The sequence below is a fragment of the Biomphalaria glabrata genome, chromosome 17, assembly GCF_947242115.1.
Source record: "Biomphalaria glabrata chromosome 17, xgBioGlab47.1, whole genome shotgun sequence".
Taxonomy (NCBI): Eukaryota; Metazoa; Mollusca; class Gastropoda; family Planorbidae; genus Biomphalaria; species Biomphalaria glabrata.
Genome location: NC_074727.1, coordinates 21,548,782 through 21,569,526, shown reverse-complemented (window position 1 = coordinate 21,569,526; position 20,745 = coordinate 21,548,782). Strand labels below are relative to the sequence as shown.

The 20,745-nt window shown below is 35.6% G+C and overlaps 1 protein-coding gene across 2 annotated transcripts in view; it reads left to right on the top strand.

Moving 5' to 3' along the window:
* The window catches only part of LOC106076445 (uncharacterized), a 110,072-nt gene that overhangs the window by 74,075 nt on the left and 15,252 nt on the right, over positions 1 to 20,745 (top strand). For both annotated transcript variants that reach the window (XM_056015695.1, XM_056015696.1), the window contains exon 3: positions 16,480 to 16,585. In XM_056015695.1, coding sequence (XP_055871670.1) covers positions 16,480 to 16,585 — 106 coding nt within the window. The remainder of the gene's footprint in view (positions 1 to 16,479; positions 16,586 to 20,745) is intronic.

The window sequence follows — 20,745 nt, the reverse complement described above, 5'->3', positions numbered from 1 at the left end:
GAATTTAGCTCTTGTAAAGGGAGAGTAATCCTTGAAGGATTACAGGCACGACATGGCCTAAATTGTGCCAATGTGCCAAAAACTCAAAACCCTAACCCTAACTCAAACTCATTAAATGGTGTTCTGGCACGATTAGTAATTAGTGATTTGTTTCGTAAATAGGGAAAGTTTTGACTGAGAGACAATGACGCCTCTAGTAGAAACGAGAGTAGAAGTTTTAGAAGAATAGTGATACGTAAACAGACTAGGTTTTGACGGCTTTAGAGAGAGAGACAGGTTTTTTGGAAGTAGACTAGTAGAGATTTAGCTTGACGAAATTCGACGGTTCTCTTTATTATTAAACTTATTCGACATACTCAATCAGCGTCTCGACTGACTTATAGTGTTGCCTTGCGCCTGTGCCATTTGATTTCGTTATTTGAGTGTTACCGCCGTTTGACTTAGTTGCATAATACACAGCGCGGTTAGCATAGGATTACTTTAAGACTCGATCTCTGTAAATGACTCTTAAAATTCGTCTTAACCATTTTTGTTGAGCCACAAAATGAAACAATGATATTTTTAAAATCCTGCATTTTTCTAAACACAAAAATGATTTATTTGACTTATAGTACCTCTAACTGAAAAAAAAATATTAAAAAAATGAAAAAACAACAACTGATGAATGTTTCCTGTGCGTTAGCACACTTCGCCAATAATTTATGAAGTGGGGGAAGCAAGTCAATATCACGGTCTCAGGTAGGAATCTGACCTTTGACCTTTCATAGTTTGTATGTTTGACTGGGTGTGAAATGAAGTTATTACATCCTAAACCTCCCACAAGATGGCGGAGGATCGCGGCAGCGAAGGTTCGAGTCCAGGACTATTAAGACTTTTCCCAAGCACTTCTAGCATGACCAGTCACACCTCCATAGTTCGCTATATGCTTTTAGGAAATAGTCAAAGTGATTAAAACTTTTTTTTTGTGTGGAAAAGGGAGGAGAGAGGAAAAAATGTATTCTATATAGTCTGTTAGCATAGCATAGCGACTAAAAATGTTTAGTATAAAAAAAGTTAAAGTTAAGTTTGTAAACTGACGTCAGAACCTCTCGCGACAAACCGGCCCACGACAAACCGGCCCCACTTTTCCATTCATACCCATCCCACTTCAACTCCGTGAACAATGTACTGCACGAGTCATGACCAAATTGTTCGGAATTAACTGTATGAATCTCCTTAGCTATTTTTAGCTTTGTCCCATATGAGGTGGGGAGAGATAATTGGTTTAAGTGGAAAAAAAAGGTAAATAATAATTTCTTTTGTTTCTTTGTTGTTGTTAGTTTTCGACACATTCACATTACTACACCTGGACATGTTCCAATTCTATTTATCAAAGGCAAATTTTAATTAAAACTAAATTTTCTAATCTAATTAATCTAGTTAAATTTGGCATCTCCAACAAATCAAACAAACAAAAACAACAACAGAAAAAGCCTATCTAAGGAGAAGAACTCCACCACACTCACTTAAAATTATATCCCTCACTAATCTACAAGTTATTTCAGTTTTTCGATATCAATCAAAATAATTATTTATCACTAATTATTTGACTTGTAATGCCAAAAGAAAATCTGCTGCCGAGGACAAACGCAGACGGCAAAAGAAAATCTAAATCGACCACCTAAGGACAATGGTTATGCTTGCCATGTTGTGGCAAAATATGTAGGTCACAGCTGGGGCTGCGCACCCACGGGAAATATTGCATTCCTCACTAATCTTCGGAATCGAAGACTTGCCTTATTATTATTATTATTATTTAAAATTGATTCATGTTTCGTTAGGTACTATAAATAATTGTTCAAAGTTCCACTTGATCCGAGAATGGGTGTAGTGGAGGAAATAACGTGACAATAATCAAAGGGGACAAAACTCTACTTATTTAGCCATATCTGTAAATACTGAAGGATTAATTTCTTTTGTTAATATCAAACAAAATAATTAATAACCAGTAATTAATTGACTAGTTGTTCGATAATTTTTTTTTTATTGATTCATTTATTTTCTATGCCAAGGAAGAATTGTGCAAACTTTTCAACTTGATCCGAGAACGTGCGGGAGACATAACGTGTTCAAACTTTTTATCTGACAGACAGACAGATGGAGTTGATAGAAATATGGTAGAAATTATATTTTACTGTATTGAAATAATGCATCATAAATGCACAAATATATAAACCAGTTTTTAAACAAGATGAGAATGGCACTTCACGTTACGCACAATCATGTCGTCAATTTGTTGAAAATGTTTACATAGCTACATTATGTCTTCCGGAAGCTTTTTCTTTTGTTTTTATATTTAACCTTACTTATGCACATACGTGTTCACCATATTTCAAACTTAATTTAAACGATATTTCTTTTTAATCCATTAACTATAATTAATGAGCAAATATACTTCGCAAACATATTGGTGAGCTTTTTAAATGCAACCTGCAATGTAACGCAACGTCCAATCATGACTGACCCGAAGGAATTGCCTACGAGTTTGTGTATGTGGGAACTCCCTTTGTCGTCTTGTTTTTTATTCATTTTTTTTTCTCTTTGTTTCACTTTCAATTAATGGTAATTGCATATCCGAAAGGCATTTTTTTTTTTACTTGGATGACGGGACATAATTATTGGATGCATTTATTGTCTCGAGAGAGACAAGAGACATAATCAGCGAAAAGAGAATACATTATTATACATCCTAGCGATAACCTTCAGTGGCTGAGTGGTAAAGGACTTGGATTCCGAATCGGGAGTCCCGAGTTCGAATCATGAAGACTGTATTTTAAATTTCAGGATCTTTAGGACGCCTCTTAGTCCGGCCAGCCCTAATGGTTATCTGATATTTGTTGGGGAAAAGTAAAAGCGGATGGTTATTGTGCTGGCCAAAGTGACACCCTCGTTAACCGTCAGCTACAGACACGGATGGCCTTTACATCATCTGCCCTGTAGATCACAAAGTCTGAAAGGGGGAACCTTACTTTTGGCGATAAATTTAGGCTGCATCTATTCATTCCATGTTAAGAATGAAACAAGTAACCAACAATACCTGAAATAAAAACTGCAGAAATGGCGACATGATAATTCAAATCTAATTTCTGATTCGTATACGTTAGTGGTGATAAAATATGTAGGACACAGCTGGGTCTTCGCATCTACTTGAAACAATCAAGTGTTCCCTTCATCTCTGTAACTCGATTACTTCCCCTTATTACTGTTTTAATTGTTTGTATGAACATAATCGCACGGTAACAGCGTGACCTGTCATTGGCTGACCTTGTCCAACAGAACCAGGTGGATAGGTCATGGACGCCTACATCAGTAAACACACAAATTAAAGAAAGAGGGCCGAGCAATGTCGGACAACACCGCAATCAAATGCTTAAGAGAGAAACAACTGAAGTTTACTAGTTTACCTGCAGCACTTTCATTAGATTCACATTTCTTGAGATTCACATTTCTTGAGATTCACATTTCTTTCACTTAACCTTTTTTTTTTGTTTGGGAAAAGAGGGACATTTCAAAGAAAATATTTTATGCTTTAAGTGCATTCTTGTCACTAGTGAAGAGCTCTTCACACAAGAACCCACATTTGTTATTAATAAAAACATCTTCATTCTAGAGCGTTGTTTTTATGGAACAGACTCAAGCTTCAAGAACTCCACGGACAATAGGAAGCTTTGTACGAATGTATGTACTCTAAAGGTTGAAGTTCTGGAAGGTGATTGCCGCCCTATAAATGAAGTGTAAATTGTGTCGTCTAATCTGGGTCTGTAGAGTTTGTACTGATCAGAAGAATCGTTGCGTGTTTTTGTACGCGTAGTATTACTATTTATGGAGCTCGGTGGCTGAGGAAATTTGTATGAGTTTTTAAAAGATTTTGATCAATTTCCAGACATTTCTAGGATCTCCTGGAAAATCAGGAGGCCGCGGGAAAACTGTTATAAGTTAATGGTTTAATTTAATAATTTACACCTAGAATTAGCGCTGGTCCTATGAAAGTGGGGGGCCAACTGCGGCCGCATAGGTACAGTGGCCTAAGGCCGGCCCTACAAATTAGCGGCTTATGCTACGCCGTGGGTCAACTAGTACGTGTTTAATCCAGAACAGTCTAGTCTCAGTCACTATTACAAAGATGTTGCTTCTTTGAAAGCCTGCCTCAACTGTCCGTTTATCTATCTAATCTACAGTCTCGCTTTGAATTAATTTCGTCATAATCGCGCGTTCCCTAGCAGTCACCCATAGTGCGTCTCTTCAATTGTTAAATTTGAGGGCAGGTCCGGGTTTAGGGAAGTGAAATGTATGTAACCACACCGAGAGGACTTCGAGCCGAAGCGACCTAGTGATATTTTTAAAGAGTTTACCAATTATCATTTCTCTTACTTACACTATTAGCCATCTATATCTCCAAGTATTTTGCACCCACATATTAACACACCTTTGAATTCGATTTATGACAAAGCTCACATTTTTGTGAAAGACTTTAAATGTTATGACATTTAAAATGATCAACAAAATGATCAGAATTTTTTTCCTACTTTTCTTCGAACTTTGTCTTTCAAGAATAAAATTGTAAAGAGATAGTTTTCTGGGGGAAGGGAGATAAGCCTAGTCTGGAGACGAGTTGAAAGAGTTCTTTTTCCGAACCCACTTGTCTCTTCTTGAGAAAACAATTTCCCCGCAGTTGTTTCCCCTCCCTGTTACGATCATTAAACTGTCCCGCCATTCTGAGCTGCAGTTGTCATGGACGCTGAGCTGACCCCATTTTACAGCCACGAGTTTCAGATGTTGTAACAGTAAACAAAAAAGGCGCAGACAATTTAGAAATGGGATAATTAAAAAAAAGGGAAATAATAAAGAATGAGTCTGCGTGTCATTACCAGTTTAGTGAGTTTACACTTCAATGAATTATCACCGACCAGTATGAATTTCCTTATTAATGCTTGTATGTCTATTTGTAAGTGCGCTATTTGCCTCTAAGTAGTTTGACTAATGGGGTGAACACATGTAGACAATATATTCAATGTTGCAAGTTTAGATAAGGTCGCATATTAATTCGTGTATCTGTTAATCGCACACACAAACATTACTCAATATCCTGATTGACATGAAATAATGTACTAAGCGAACGGGAGAGAAGCCTTAAAAAGGGGAAATAAGGCAGCGTTTGAACCCCTCCCACCAAAGAGCGTATGAGACTCTTTTCTATATTATCTACACCATTGATGCCCAAAATACGGCCCGCGGGCCAAATCCGGCCCGCGACGTGGTTCCATCCGGCCCGCCGAAATGTTGGCACGAAGTGTAGACATCCCCCTCCAAAAAAAAAAAGGAAAAAGGTTGACTTATGTATCTTTACCTGTGTTAGGGCCCTCAATTTTTCTCTGATTGATTGGTACCATGACATTTAACATTAGTGTGTTTTTGAAATGAGAATCTACCAGAAAAAGAAGTCGGATCTTAGCTTTTTTTTTTTTTGTGGAGCATGATAATAAATAATAAGCCAACATATTTGACTTGTAAAGAAAGTGTGACTGTTTTAAAAAAAGAACAACATATAAACGTCATTATGAAACAAATATGACGACATTCTTGGTTTGAGCCGCGACTAAAAGATTGTTAAACTACGCCCACAGATTGGAGGATCGATAGGAATATTTACCAAAAATCGACAACAAAATGAGTCGGTAGTAAAGCTAGCTATAATGTTGCTCTATTTTAAGTACAGAAATTAAGACATTTTCAGACGCGTGAAAAAAATCGCTTCAGATATCCAAATCCTTAATGTAAGTACTAGATCCACGGGTTTCTAATCAATTAGTTACAAATTCAGGTAAATTTCTTTTTTATTTTGTACCTTTTCGTTCATGTGGCCCGCGACACGAGTGTCAGAAGTTATAATGGCCCGCAGGTCGAATTAGGTTGGGCATTGCCAGCCTACACCGGGCACGTTAAAGTCGCAAGATTCAAAATAATTGAAGCAATTCCATTCAACATAAGCGAGGTTTTTCTTGTTTTACATTGAACTTGTATTTTACACCAATCATTTTATTTGTGTGTCACCTACCACACGTTTCAGTGACATAGAGGAGTATTGGTGTATTGGTCCTCTAGGGGACCAGTTAGTTTTGTACGAATTAAACAATGCAATGTGATGACATCATATGTCTGTCTATTAGTTGATCCTTGCTATGCTTCAACGGACACTCGTGACCCCACCCTTGCCTCAATGCATTTCGAGCAATATTGGTCACGACTCATCCTGTTCAAATACAGAAAAAACAAATTCTCCAATGTTTTCTTTTCTAGTTGTATGTAACTTGTAGAATAGTTTTACATTTTCCTGATATTGTACTTGCAAAAACATCTCTTTTTGTACTTCTATTTCTTTCCATTGGATAGCTGCCTGGTCTTGCGGTTTGCGCGCAGGACTGTCGTTCAGATTTATCGATGGTCCCGGGTTCAAACCCTGCCGCTCCCATCCCCCGTCGTCCTGCGGGAGGTTTTGGACTAGGAAGTAATTATCTTCAACTCTAAAGGAACATCCGAAACAAGTCAAACATTGTACAAACATTGTCTACAAACATTGTACAAACATTGGCTACAAACATTGTACAAACATTGGCTGTACTTTGCAATTTACAGGGCGTGATGGTTTGTCTGCATTTCTTCCCTATGTCGAATATTGTAATTTATCAAAAGGTCTTTGTTTTGTCTGCATTTCTTCCCTATGTCGAATATTGTAATTTATCAAAAGGTCTTTGTTTTGTCTGCATTTCTTCCCTATGTCGAATATTGTAATTTATCAAAAGGTATTTGTTTTGTCTGCATGTCTTCCCTATGTCGAATATTGTAATTTATCAAAAGGTCTTTGTTTTGTCTGCATTTCTTCCCTATGTCGAATATTGTAATTTATCAAAAGGTCTTTGTTTTGTCTGCAATTTTTTTCCCGTTGCTCTATTGCAACTTACCAAAAAGTCTTTGTTTTGTCTGCAATTTCTTTTCCGTTGCTCTATTGCTATTTACCAAAAGGTCTTTGTTTTGTTTGCAATTTCTTTTCAGTTGCTTTATTGCTACTTACCAAAAGGTCTTTGTTTTGTTTGCGATTTCTTTTCGGTTGCTCTATTGCTACTTACCAAAAGGTCTTTGTTTTGTCTGCATTTTTTTGGTTGCTCTATTGCAAACAAAAGTAAACTGAGAAACATAGAAACAAAAGTGAACTGAGAAACATAGAAACAAAAGTGAACTGAGAAACATAGAAACAAAAGTGAACTGAGAAACATAGAAACAAAAGTGAACTGAGAAACATAGAAACAAAAGTGAACTGAGAAACAAAGAAACAAAAGTGAACTGAGAAACAAAGAAACAAATGTGAACTGAGAAACATGGAAACAAAAGTGAACTGAGAAACAAAGAAACAAAAGTGAACTGAGAAACAAAGAAAAAAAAAGTGATTTGAGAAACATGGAAACAAAAGTGAACTGAGAAACATAGAAACAAAAGTGAACTGAGAAACAAAGAAACAAAAGTGAACTGAGAAACAAAGGAACAAAAGTGAACTGAGAAACAAAGAAACAAAAGTGAACTGAGAAACAAAGAAACAAAAGCACACTGAGAAACGTAGAAACAAAAGTGAACTGAGAAACATAGAAACAAAAGTGAACTGAGAAACAAAGTAACAATAGTGAACTGAGAAAAATAGAAAAAAAAGTGAACTGAGAAACCTAGAAACAAAAGTGAACTGAGAAACCTAGAAACAAAAGTGAACTGAGAAACATAGAAACAAAAGTGAACTGAGAAACATAGAAACAAAAGTGAACTGAGAAACATAGAAACAATAGTGAACTGAGAAACAAAGAAACAAAAGTGAACTGAGAAACAAAGAAACAAATGTGAACTGAGAAACATAGAAACAAAAGTGAAATGAGAAACAAAGGAACAAAAGTGAACTGAGAAACATAGAAACAAAAGTGAACTGAGAAACATAGAAACAAAAGTGAACTGAGAAACATAGAAACAAAAGTGAACTGAGAAACATAGAAACAAAAGCGCACTGAGAAACAAAGAAACAAAAGTGAACTGAGAAACATGGAAACAAAAGTGAACTGAGAAACATGGAAAAAAAAAGTGAACTGAGAAATATAGAAACAAAAGTGAACTGAGAAACAAAGAAACAAAGGCGCACTGAGAAACATAGAAACAAAAGTGAACTGAGAAACAAAGAAACAAAGGCGCACTGAGAAACATAGAAACAAAAGTGAACTGAGAAACAAAGAAACAAAAGTGAACTGAGAAACAAAGAAACAAAAGTGAACTGAGAAACATAGAAACAAAAGTGAACTGAGAAACATAGAAACAAAAGTGAACTGAGAAAAATAGAAACAAAAGTGAACTCAGAAACCTAGAAACAAAAGTGAACTGAGAAACATAGAAACAAAAGTGAACTGAGAAACCTAGAAACAAAAGTGAACTGAGAAACATATAAACAAAAGTGAACTAAGAAACAAAGAAACAAAAGTGAACTGAGAAACAAAGAAACAAAAGTGAACTGAGAAACAAAGAAACAAAAGTGAACTGAGAAACAAAAGTGAACTGAGAAACATAGAAACAAAAGTGAACTGACAAGAAGGCACTAAGTACTACGAGAACCAGAACCCGGGCACTGAATAACTTGAGATTTTACTGCACAAATCCTAACAATCAAATCTATTTTGTTGACACGTTGTATGTTACTCTTTTCAAACTGAGCGTAAAATGAGGACACTGCAAACTTAAGTAGCTTTTTTTTTTTTATTTTCAAAATGTTAAGCGGTGACGACAATGTCAGATTGACCTTTAAGTGCAGACATCTTCACCTGGTCTACACTGCATATAATTTTTAAAGATGTACTTACAAAAACTTTACACACACTTCCGATTCCTAGACGCATAAGAAGCTGTCTTCACTTGTTGGGAGGGGAACAAGCTCATTTTAATTCATCTATCGTATGTTCACATATAACCCGCATACGCGTATACCCCCCCCCCAACAAACACACACACACACATCGGTATACCCCGCACAAAGGACAAAATAAGGGAAGACGAAGTAATCTTACAAACCGCACCCTTATATAACCCGCACCTGCAAAGCCTGACTAGCTATAAAGTACATTTTGTTGCTCATCAGAAGTCTGTCCCTCAATCGTGACCCAGTTGTTGTTCCAAAAAGCGATACATAGAGTGCAACATGCGTGTGAAATACGAGCCCTACGGTCGTACCTGTACTATTCTGTACACAGTGAACTATAGAAGATATAAAAACCAACCGATATGTCCATAGTTTCTGTTCAATTTTGTAAATCTCGCACCTCTGTATACCCCGCAAGCTGCCAATCGTTTGTAAATACATGTATAACCCGAGGGTTATATGTGCGAAACTATGGTAGTCGGATGAGAGTGAGACAAAAAACGCTAACTAAAACTTAATGACCTTATCATCAGGTCCTCGGGGATCTAAAAGTCATTCTTGTCAGGAAAAAAAAAACGCTAACTAAAACTTAATGACCTTATCATCAGGTCCGCGGGGGTCTAAAAGTCATTCTTGTCAGGAAAAAAACGCTAACTAAAACTTAATGACCTTATCATCAGGTCCGCGGGGATCTAAAAGTCATTCTTGTCAAGAAAAAAAACGCTAACTAAAACTTAATGACCTTATCAGGTCCGCGGGGATCTAAAAGTCATTCTTGTCAGCAAAAAAACGCTAACTAAAACTTAATGACCTTATCAGGTCCGCGGGGATCTAAAAGTCATTCTTGTCAGGAAGAAAAAAAAGTAGAGGCAGACAGAGAATGCGATGGGAAGACTACATCAAAGAATGGACAGGCCTGTCATTGATAGAGATTCTATTCAAGGCAAAAAGAGAGGAATGGAGAAAGACGGTCGACAGATCATGTGTGGTAGCCCACCGGTTCTACAGACTAACTAGACTAACAATAATATAAAACAATTTCCTATTTTGACTTTTTTTCGTTTTTCAATGTCAAAATTCTTCTGAAAAAAGCGTCTTGCATTTATTCGTTTTACTTTCGTGTCGTAAAGAGCATTCGAGTACGCAGACTGCATGGAATTAAGGAACTCTTGGAATTCTCTGTAAGCCAGATGGAAAAAAAAATATTTATAATCCTTACTAAGTCATTGAGGACTGGTTTTATACTTAGGAAAGTTTAACAGAGAATAAACACCAGATGAACAGTCACTTGATAGAGACATAACAAAACAAAAGACAACACAGAAAACACCAAACTGTGGGAGATGGGTGAACAGAGAAATATAGAGGTTCAGATCTTAGAGAGAAAGTGGAGATGGATTGGTCACACCCTTAGAAAACATACCAACAACAGAGCTAGACAGGCCTTAGAGTGCACAAGTTGTAAGACAAATTTCTACACGGACAATAAAGATTATATTATTATTATTATTATTATTAACCCCCAAGGCACGAGACGCAGAGAATAACAAAAAAAATAATAAATAACTTGGTGACGCAGTGTACTAGATGAAGCCGAGAGGACAGGAAAGGGCCGGGAAGCCTTTAAAAAAAATAGCAAGAGACCGTGGAGAGCACTGGCGGATCCAGGGGGGGGGCGGTAGGGGCGATCGTCCCCCCCTTCCTGGGCCGACCCCCCCCCCCCCCGAATTTTAGTATAGAGTTCATATTATTTGTATACGAATTTATTACTTATGTTAATAATACATACTAATTTTTTATATTTCAACCTATTTTTAGATTATTTCGTCCCCCCCCCCAGTATGTTGGCCGATATGGTGGGGTCGGGAGAGGGCGATGGCATCAATCCCGCCTCCCACCCATAAACTTTCGAGTGGGGGGCGGTTCAATTTATTTGTAGAAATCACAGGTTGCTAACAGAATCAATTAAATATCTATATGATTAAAACTTGTTATTGATATTTTAACTTATCTTTATATTATGTCTTTCCCCTGTTAGCCGATTTGGGTGGGGGGGGGGGGCGAATACATCTACTGCCCTTCAAACCTAAACCCTTTGAGTGGGGGGGGGGCGGTCCTACTTTTAATTAGAAATCATAGTTTGTGAACAAAATTGAATTACTATATACTTTTTATCTTATGTCGATACACTTCTGGTATCTTAGCCGATTCGGTGAGGTGGGGGGTATGATTGCTTCTGCTACCCTTCTCACTCTAGCCCTCTGAATGGCGGGGGGGGCGGTCCTATTTTTATGGAGAAATCATAGTATGTGAACAAAATTAGTTGAATATCTATATAATATAAACTATGTGAACCCAATGTATATTATGTCGCACCACGCTCTATCCTCAATTTTTTTTATTAGAAAATATAAAATGAAAAATGGTTCTACCAGGTGGGAGGGGCGATACATGCCATCACCTTCCCCCCATCGGACAAACCAATACTTTTTTCTTTTTGCATTTTAGTTAAGAAATTACAAAATAAATAAAAAATCTGTGACTAATATAATTCATATATGCTATAAATTAAATTATTATATCGAGGCGCCCCACCCCTAATCTTTAATGCCAAATGCAATCATTAGCAGAAATTATAAAAAGGAGCGAGGTTTAATCATTTTCACTCTACCGCCCCTCCCCTTTCCAGACAAAGTTTATGTAATTTCACATGAATTTATCATAATTATTTTAAGAAAGACTTTGCTTTGGAAAAGTTATAATTCAAACGAAAATTTTCAGTAGAAGAGTCACAATTGAGATGAGTTCTAAACCCAGATAATTTTTTCCTAGTCGCCTTTTTCCAACCTTTACTCAATATTCAATATGATATTTCTCTAGTTAAATACATTTGGGACTATAACTCACAATGTATGCTTGAATTTTATTGAATATTTATTTCGAATATTTTTTTTTCGGCGGCAATCCTCAAAGCCTTAATCTAAATATGTGGGGTATCTTATCTTTTAAAGGAACAAATCGGTTTTATTTGATATGGATTAAGGGCCTATAAATTCATATTAGAACATTTTTCAACATTATTCAAAAGGTCCTTTATAATACGATGAATAATGAGCTGTAGATGTCAGGAGAATGCATTTCTGCAGTGAAGAATGCAATAAAACGCTTTCGGCGTCACACTGATAAATAATGAGGTGTAGGGTAGATGTCAGGAGAATGCGTTTCTGCAGTGAAGAATGCAATAAAACGCTTTTTGCGTCAGGGCTTTGCCCCGAACCACACTGGGGAAGCTTACAGCGCTCCCCCAGACCCCCAAGCTTGCAATAGAAATATATATATATATATATATATATATATATATATATATATATATATATATATATATATATATATATATATATATATATATATATACACGCTATGATCCTATCACTTGTCTGGACCAGTTGGGAAAAAAAGGGTGGGGGGGAAGAAGTGGGTATTTTGGGTGTGGAAGAAATAACGTAATTCATTACTTTGTTTAATTGAGACAAGGGAAACTAATACTTCAGTATTCACAGATATGGCTCAATGTGTTGGGTTTAGTCCCCCTACTTACTTACTTAGGTCCTCCCGCGCGTTCGGCGCTTCGGGCGGCAAGCTGTCTCCACATTTAAGTCCCCTTAAATAATTGTTAATGCTATTTCTCCCTCACCGATCAAATTAAAACATGAAACAATCATTTATTGTGCCAAACAAAATGTGAATCAATAAACAAAATACTCAATTACCCAATCAATTATTGGTAATAAACTATTTTTTTTTTTGAATAATGGAAATAACTTGTACATTACCGGTAGATATAGTTTTCATGAAGGAGTTCTTCCCCGGACTTTGTCTATATTATATACAAAGTTATATTTAGTATTGTTCACAAGGAAGTTATTCGAGTTATTTGTAGTTTGTTTTTTTTTAGTTAAGATATATTACACCTACAATGGTTTAGTTGTGTACCAGCAGTTTGATAGAATACTACATGTCAACGACCAGTAACGTATTGAATTAGCTTTCAAAAACTTTGACAGGACAATGTGTTTGTTCTGGACATTCTCAAGACATTCTCAAGACATTCTCAAGTCATTCTCAAGACATTCTCAAGACATTCTCAAGACATTCTCAAGACATTCTCAAGACATTCTTTTCATGATAATGAACCAGTTGGTTTCTTTATCTTCTTTTATAATGATTATACATTTGAATTATGAAGAGTCTCTTTTGATTTGAAAACAAAAGGATATTTATGGTTAGGCTTACCAGACGTCCGGCAAAGAAGGCCACGTCCTCCTTTATGGGGTCGTGTCTTCCGTCCGCTAGACGTTGCCCTAAAGTGTAAAAATGTCCGGCTTTTTCACAACAAATGGATATTATCCATCCAACGGGCGTATTCCTACATATCCTATGGATTACTTGTACAAACTCACCAACAGACAGCAAGTAAGATGACAATAATTTTGACAACCTTCTTCTTGAACAGGTGCTCGTTTTTTCAAAGATGTTTAAAACAAATCAGTTACTCAAAATACACCAAGACCTTCTATTGTTTATTTTACATTCCGAGGCATAATACTAAAGTTGAAAAGGAATTTTGTTAATCAGCGTGAAGTGGGCAATAAAGGGAAATAGACCCTCCAGTGAGAGACACTTGTCTCACAATGTACAATCTGAACAAAAATGTCATGCATGGAGTGCCACTAGTGCTAATAATGTACAACTGGGAAATGTTGAGTCTCGAACTACGCTACTTCATAGAGATGTTGTCAAGTTCAACAAACTTTCGCTGAAAATATGTCCTAGTTTTTTAAAGTTTACTTTGTCTTGTTTGTTTGTGTGTGTGTGTGTGGCTTTGACCTCCTTTTTGTCCACATTTGTGTCTGCTTGTGACTGGTAAGCCTTTTTATGGTAATAATAATGAATGCATTATGAAGAATTTCCTTTGATTTATAAAATTAAAAAAATATGGTAACTGGAGCGTCAGTGTCGTACTGGAAAATCTATTATAAAAATATAGTTACAGTAAATAGAAATGAATGCATTATCTTCTTTATGATATTCTTACTAAGAATTCTTAGCGGTTTTCAGGATTGCAAAAAAAATCTTTCTGAATAAAAAAAGCAATAAAAGGTTTAAATACCTACTTTGTAGAGGAAAGAAAAGGAGATAAAAAATTAAATCTAATTATTTCACTAATTTTCAAGAAAAGAAAACTCAATTTAATAAATATGCCAAAATCTTTATCAGGGAAGTTGGCCTTTGAAAAAATGTATATCTGAAAATATCTTCAAAGCTAAAATTTTTGTATGCCTTTAATTTTGTCATTACTGCTTGATGAGCCTTTAAAAAAAACATAATTACATACATATTGCATTAGTTCAAAGTTATTACAAGAAATTAGTTCAAAATCGGGTTAAAAGTCTTAAAAGAATTTTTTTCCCTTTATTAATGTAAGTAAAGTTTCCCCTTTCAGACCTTGCGAGCTATGGGGCAGGTGATGTTAAGGTCATCTGTTTGTTTGGCTAACTGTTAACAGGGTGTCTTTTGTCAGCACAACGACCAACTGCCTTTACTTCCCCAACTCAAGTCAGTCAATATTAAACCGTAGGGCTCAGAACTATTATAAAGTTTATAAAACATAAAGGTCTCATTATCATTCCTTCATGAACCAGAGTACATGATCAGTCATCTTTGACCTCTTGCTTGATTTGACGTCAACGACGATGTTAATGCTGATGTAGCCTTTCAATTGTTTACAGTTCGATCGATAATAGGTTAGTCTGTTTGCGTGGTTCGTCCGAATGTTGACCCTTCTTTGACCTGCCCTTTCATTTTTCTTCCTTCATCAAGCCGCCTTACTTTCCATCACCCCGTCCTATTACATGTATCCCCCCCCCCTTCTCTTCAACCCATCCATTACATCGGTCTGTTTGTGTTTTTCAAGTAGGTTACTACTTTAGTGAGGAAAAAAAAAAACTCGGGCGTGGTCTCGGTGACCGTGGTTCTTTCACTGAGCAAGGTCACATTGAACTTTCTCGCTTGTATTCATCAAATTAGTTGGTTGGTTTTTTTTTTTCCTTCTGTTGAGATTGTTTTGTAATTATTTATTATCTCAAGTGTTTGGGCCTTGGGGTTTTCCGTTTGAAAAAAATTTAAAGGGAGAGTTAATGACAGTGATTTACTGTTTGTGTTTTTTCCACTTGATTTTGGTATTTCCGCCTCCAGGAAACAATCAACATTTTCTTACTAATTGTTATGGTTGGTGTAAGGGCCCTTCCAATATTTAGTTATTAAGAAAATATAACATTCAAACGTTCTGTTGCATTTTACGTCTCAAGAGAAGATCTTTTCCCTTTGCAACTTATCATGGGACTAAAGAGGCCAATCCTTGATATTGTTGTAAATCTAAAGCAGGCAACTCAATGCAGTTCTACAGAAAATAAATACTTGTGTTTATTCGAGGATGATGATGAGGGTGATAACGACGAGGGTGATGATGGTGATGATAATTTTTGATGATGCGAGTTTTTCGATGAATTACTTTAAGTTTATTTTTGAGACAACAGCAAATACAAGTCTTACTCTTTGAACAGCTTCAATGGTTTGCTAAGACAAGTACGGAGCTACAATCAACTCTCTCTCCTAATTCCAACTAACTTGAACAAAATCCAACACTTAAATATATATTTAGATCTACTAGAAACATTGGTGGATATTACTTGTTCGATTAACAAATGGACACATACACACAAAATCCATCCTTACAAAATTTCTCTAATTCCCATACACAGCCACGCCGTTCACGTTTCACGCGCACTCACAGGCTCCATACTACAAATACAAGGACTATCTTGACCTAGGTAAGCTACTATTAACTTCCCAGGTTACTCGAATTTAATGTACATGTTCTACGACAATAAATAAACATTCCGCTCTCTCTCTCTCCCTCTCTCGTGCACTTCTCATGTTTCCACAGTCCCCACAACGATGATAATGATGCTGCTGACGAGGGTGGTGTAGATGATGATGATGATGATGATGATGATTACGAGGGTGGTGATGATGATGATGATGATGATTACGAGGGTGGTGTAGATGATGATGATGATTACGAGGGTGGTGATGATGATGATGATTACGAGGGTGGTGTAGATGATGATGATGATTACGAGGGTGGTGATGATGATGATGATGATGATTACGAGGGTGGTTTAGATGATGATGATGATTACGAGGGTGGGGTAGGTGATGATGATGATGATGATTACGAGGGTGATGATGATGATGATGATGATGATGATGATGATGATGATGATGATGATGATGATGATGATTACGAGGGTGGTGATGATGATGATCATGAGGACGATGATGATGACAAGGGTGGTGATGATGTTGATAGTGAGGGTGTCATTGTTTCTCTCAGGTCTGGTGCCTAAGAATAAAAAAAACACTTTTTTTTTATTCCACAGATCAAAGCTTTCCAAGCAAGAACTTTATTTTTAATCAAACAGTGACCTGTGGCGACTTCACTCCTGGCAAGTTTATAGCGCCTACATACACCTGTGCTGACCTCAGGTAAACTATTCCTTTTTCTTTTTCCAGTTTACTACATAATCTTGTTTCTACCTCTCTACCCAGGTGCACTAGACGTTGTTTTATTCGAGTTGTCTAGTTTAGGTGCAATCTACCTTTATTATCTGTCCTCCAACACAAGAACTGATGGTCCTATTGTCTAATGGGTAGCTCTGGAATGACAGTTGTTTTTTTAATTCTCACTTACATTCCAGAAATTTCACATTGTTTATTTTCTCTACTCTCAAACAAAAGAGTTCCTGAGGGCTATTATTTCGTTAGCTCCTGTTCCTCAGTCACTTGCAACATGCAAAGTTGTTTTTTTAACTTCCGGCAAATTTAAACTTTAAGAAAACAAGATTACAAAGAGAGTTTGTGTTACACAAACTCATAGGCGGCCCCGTCGAAGTCGGATCCCTGTCGGATCTGCATATTCGCAAATAATATTCAAGAGGTGATTTAATTTTGATGGTCAAAAGTAATAATGTTTCAAAGATTCATTTGTCGTAAATTTAAATTTAAATTAAATAAAAAATAGTAGATTAGTTTTAGTATATTAAAACATTACAATATTAATCAAAACGTTTGGAAATGAAAATCTACACTTTTTTTTACACTTTAAGTTTAGAAATTGAAATTCTACATCTTAATTAGTCTAAACTAGATCTAGAAATTCTAGATTTAGACTCTAAAATAATTTTAATTAGAATATAAATCCAGATCTAGATATACTGAAATAAAAATCTAGATCTAGTTTAAAAAAATAGATTAGATCTAAATCAATATATCGTTCCTTTTTTAAACGCGAGTCACATAACGAGGCTTAATAAAATATTACTATACCGAGTTCTTTTTTCATTTCATTTGAAGAATTAATTCCATATAACGTCAGAGGGAAAAAAAAACACTACGTCACACGGCCTAGATAGACTAAAAATCGCATTCATCAGTACGAGCCATTTATCGAGTGTTCATAGACTTTGGTGCACCGAGTGCGTTCTTTAAGCATTTCATTTAAAGAATTCATTCCATATGACGTCAAAGGTAAAAAAAACACTACGTCACACGGCCTAGCTAGACTAAAAATCACCTTCATCAATACGAGCCATTTATCGAGTGTTCATAGCCATTGGTGCACCGAGTGCGTTCTTTTAGCATTTCATTTAAAGAATTCATTCCATATGACGTCAAAGGAAAAAAAAAACACTACGTCACACGGCTTAGTTAGACTAAAATATGTTTTCATTAATAAGAGCAATTTTTCGAGGGTTAATAGACATTGGTGCACCGAGTGCGTTCTTTTAACATTACATTTAAAGAGTCCATTCATATGACGTCAAAGAAAAAAATTCCATTACCTCACAATAGGCTAGTACCGGTACCATAAAAAAATGTCTTTATTTACACGAGATATTTAACGAGGGTTCATAGACATTGATGCACTGAGTTCTAATAGAATTTATTTAAAAAGGATCAAAGACGCATTGTTTTTGCGTTTTCTCTGTCAGTCGGTCTGTCCATCATCTTGATATAAAAAAAACAACTAAAAGTTATTAAAAATTGATTAGCCTTTATTTTACGTTTCAAAACATCGCAATAATTTTTAGGTATGAACACAATTGAAAAGTTTATATAATAGATTGTTCCGGATGTTTGTATAAATAGTAAAAGAAAAAGAGAATTTCAGATAAATTTAATACCGTTAATTAAATTTTTTGGATGGTCTCGTTTAAAAATTAGATGTACTACAGCCAAGTGGAGAGATTTTCATACCTTACTTTGGTGTTTGGATTCTGTTTTCCTGAAAAATTGGAACAAAATATTAACGATAATTAGATTTTTTTAATGTTTTAGGTAGAAAGTTAAATGTACTGTAAGAGAGTAGTGAGTTAAAATATTTTTCATAAAAATCCGTAAAAACATTATTTCGTAAATGAGAAGATTATTTGTTTATTAATTAGAAGAAGGAGTTCAAACAATTATTTGGCGTTAGTAGAATTTTAAATAAATTCGGAAATTTCTGGCGACGATTTGTAAGAAACAAAATCCGGAACTTTCTTTATCGATTACAAAACTTCTATGTTATGTTTTAGCAAGAAAATTAAATGTCTAAAAAATAGTTTTCAGTAATCAATTCTAGTAAATTGTTTTTTTTTAAAGCCCTGAACAACCTATTGTCGATATTTTAAAAATTTGTTTAAAGATGAAAATACGGAACAATTTGATATTGATAACTAAATTATAGTGACGCATTGTCAAATAAAATACGTGTAATATTAGTAAATTATGCGATTTCAAACAATCATTAGGCATAATTCATGATTTATAAAACAATATCCGGAACATTTCTACACTTAATGAAATATAAGTCAGTATAGAGATTTTGATTTAGCATTAATATGCTATTTACAAAAAAAAAACGGAACAACATATTATTGATAATGTGTTTTTGCAACGTTTAAGCATGGAAATTGAATGTAATATAAATTAGAAGAGCAAACAAACATTTGTTGGGGTTGATTAGTTTTGCCCAAAAAAGTCCGGAACAATCAATTTTTAGATACATGTTACGGGAGGAACATTAAAGTGTAAATCAGATTTTCAATAGCTTTTAGAGTTCTAGTTTTTTTTTATCTAATCGTGACGGACAGACCGACCAACAGACAAAACGCACGAAAATAATCTTTTATTCAGATGGGGGCACTAACCAAAAAATAAATAAAATCTGATTTTTTAAAAAAGTTTAAGGAATTGGTTTTGGCACCTGATCATGTAGCGACGTTACGCTACTGCACGAAAATCGCTGCATAAAAAGTCCATTTAAATAAATGTGCGTGATATTTACATACAAAATGCATTATTAGCCTTTATAAACAAACAGAAATGTTGTCTTTTAATTTTAGCAGCTAGTTGACCAGAAAAAACATCTTTAATTATTATTTATATTTGTTGTAAACATTTCCTGTACATTTTTAAAATATATTTGACTTAGTGATACTGAAAATACACAAAAATTGTCCATCTTTGTTAGCATATTGTAACATTGCCTCACATTTACGTAATTGTTTTAGAATTGGTGTATTTTTATGGAAAAATTCGCTTGCATAATTAATTTTATAAATTAAACGATTTGCTTTTAGAAAACCAAAAGTAGCCGTTGCACCTAAACTTTTCAAGCCGCATTTAATGATGAAATAATATTCTTCATATCTCTTCTAGTTTTCGAGATCTGAGTGTGACAGACGGACAGACGGACAGACGGACATTTTGCACAAACCTAATAGCGGCTTTTTCCCCTTACGGGGCTGCTAAAAAGGATGTTTCCGACGTTTCTGTAATTTTTCTTTGTCTGTACAAGTTCCTCTCGCACTCCCTGTATCTTCCTCTCTTTCTCTATCGCTCTCATCCCTTTCTCCTCATTGCCTTATCGCCCTCTCTAATTTCCTTAATTCGGGTCTTTATTTTACTCTTTCTCTCTCTCACCTCCTACTCATCACCCTATTTCCCTCCTACACGTACTCTTTATCGGCTTCTCTCTTTCCCTCTTTAGCTTACCTCTCTCTCTCTCTCTCTTATCTCCTCCCCTTTTAATCCCCCCTCTCCTTTTCGTTATTTCCATTTCTCTCCTCTCTCTCTATCCGTCGCTCCTCGTTTCCTTTCTCACTCTTTCCTAATCCTCCCCCCTCTCTCTCTCTCTCCCTCTCTCTTTCTCTCTCTCTCCATTTTCTCTTCTACAAATAATTGCTTCTCAATGCATGTTCTCTTCAGATCAGTATCTGATCGTTCAAATCTCTTTCTAGCTCCACTCGTCACTCTTAGATCGAGTCTACTTAACATTTGTGTCCAGATAACTTAGTTCTGTCAAAACTGTTACCATGGAAACTCGAAGACTGTTGCTCTCTTTCTTTTATCTTAGTCTAAAAATTGAAAAGAAATGAAAAATACAAAATCACCTTGAAGCATTCAACCTAGTCATTCCAAACGAAGCATTGCACACCTTTCTTGTCTTTTTCAATAACGCCAGTCTTCGCGCATACTTTTAGGCCTAGTGCTTTGAGATAATCTGTTGTATTCTAGACTAGGGACGAAAGAGAAATGGTGTACTGGTTTCAATGTAGAACATGTTTTACTTTTGACTGAAACACATTTTGTATTGAAAACAA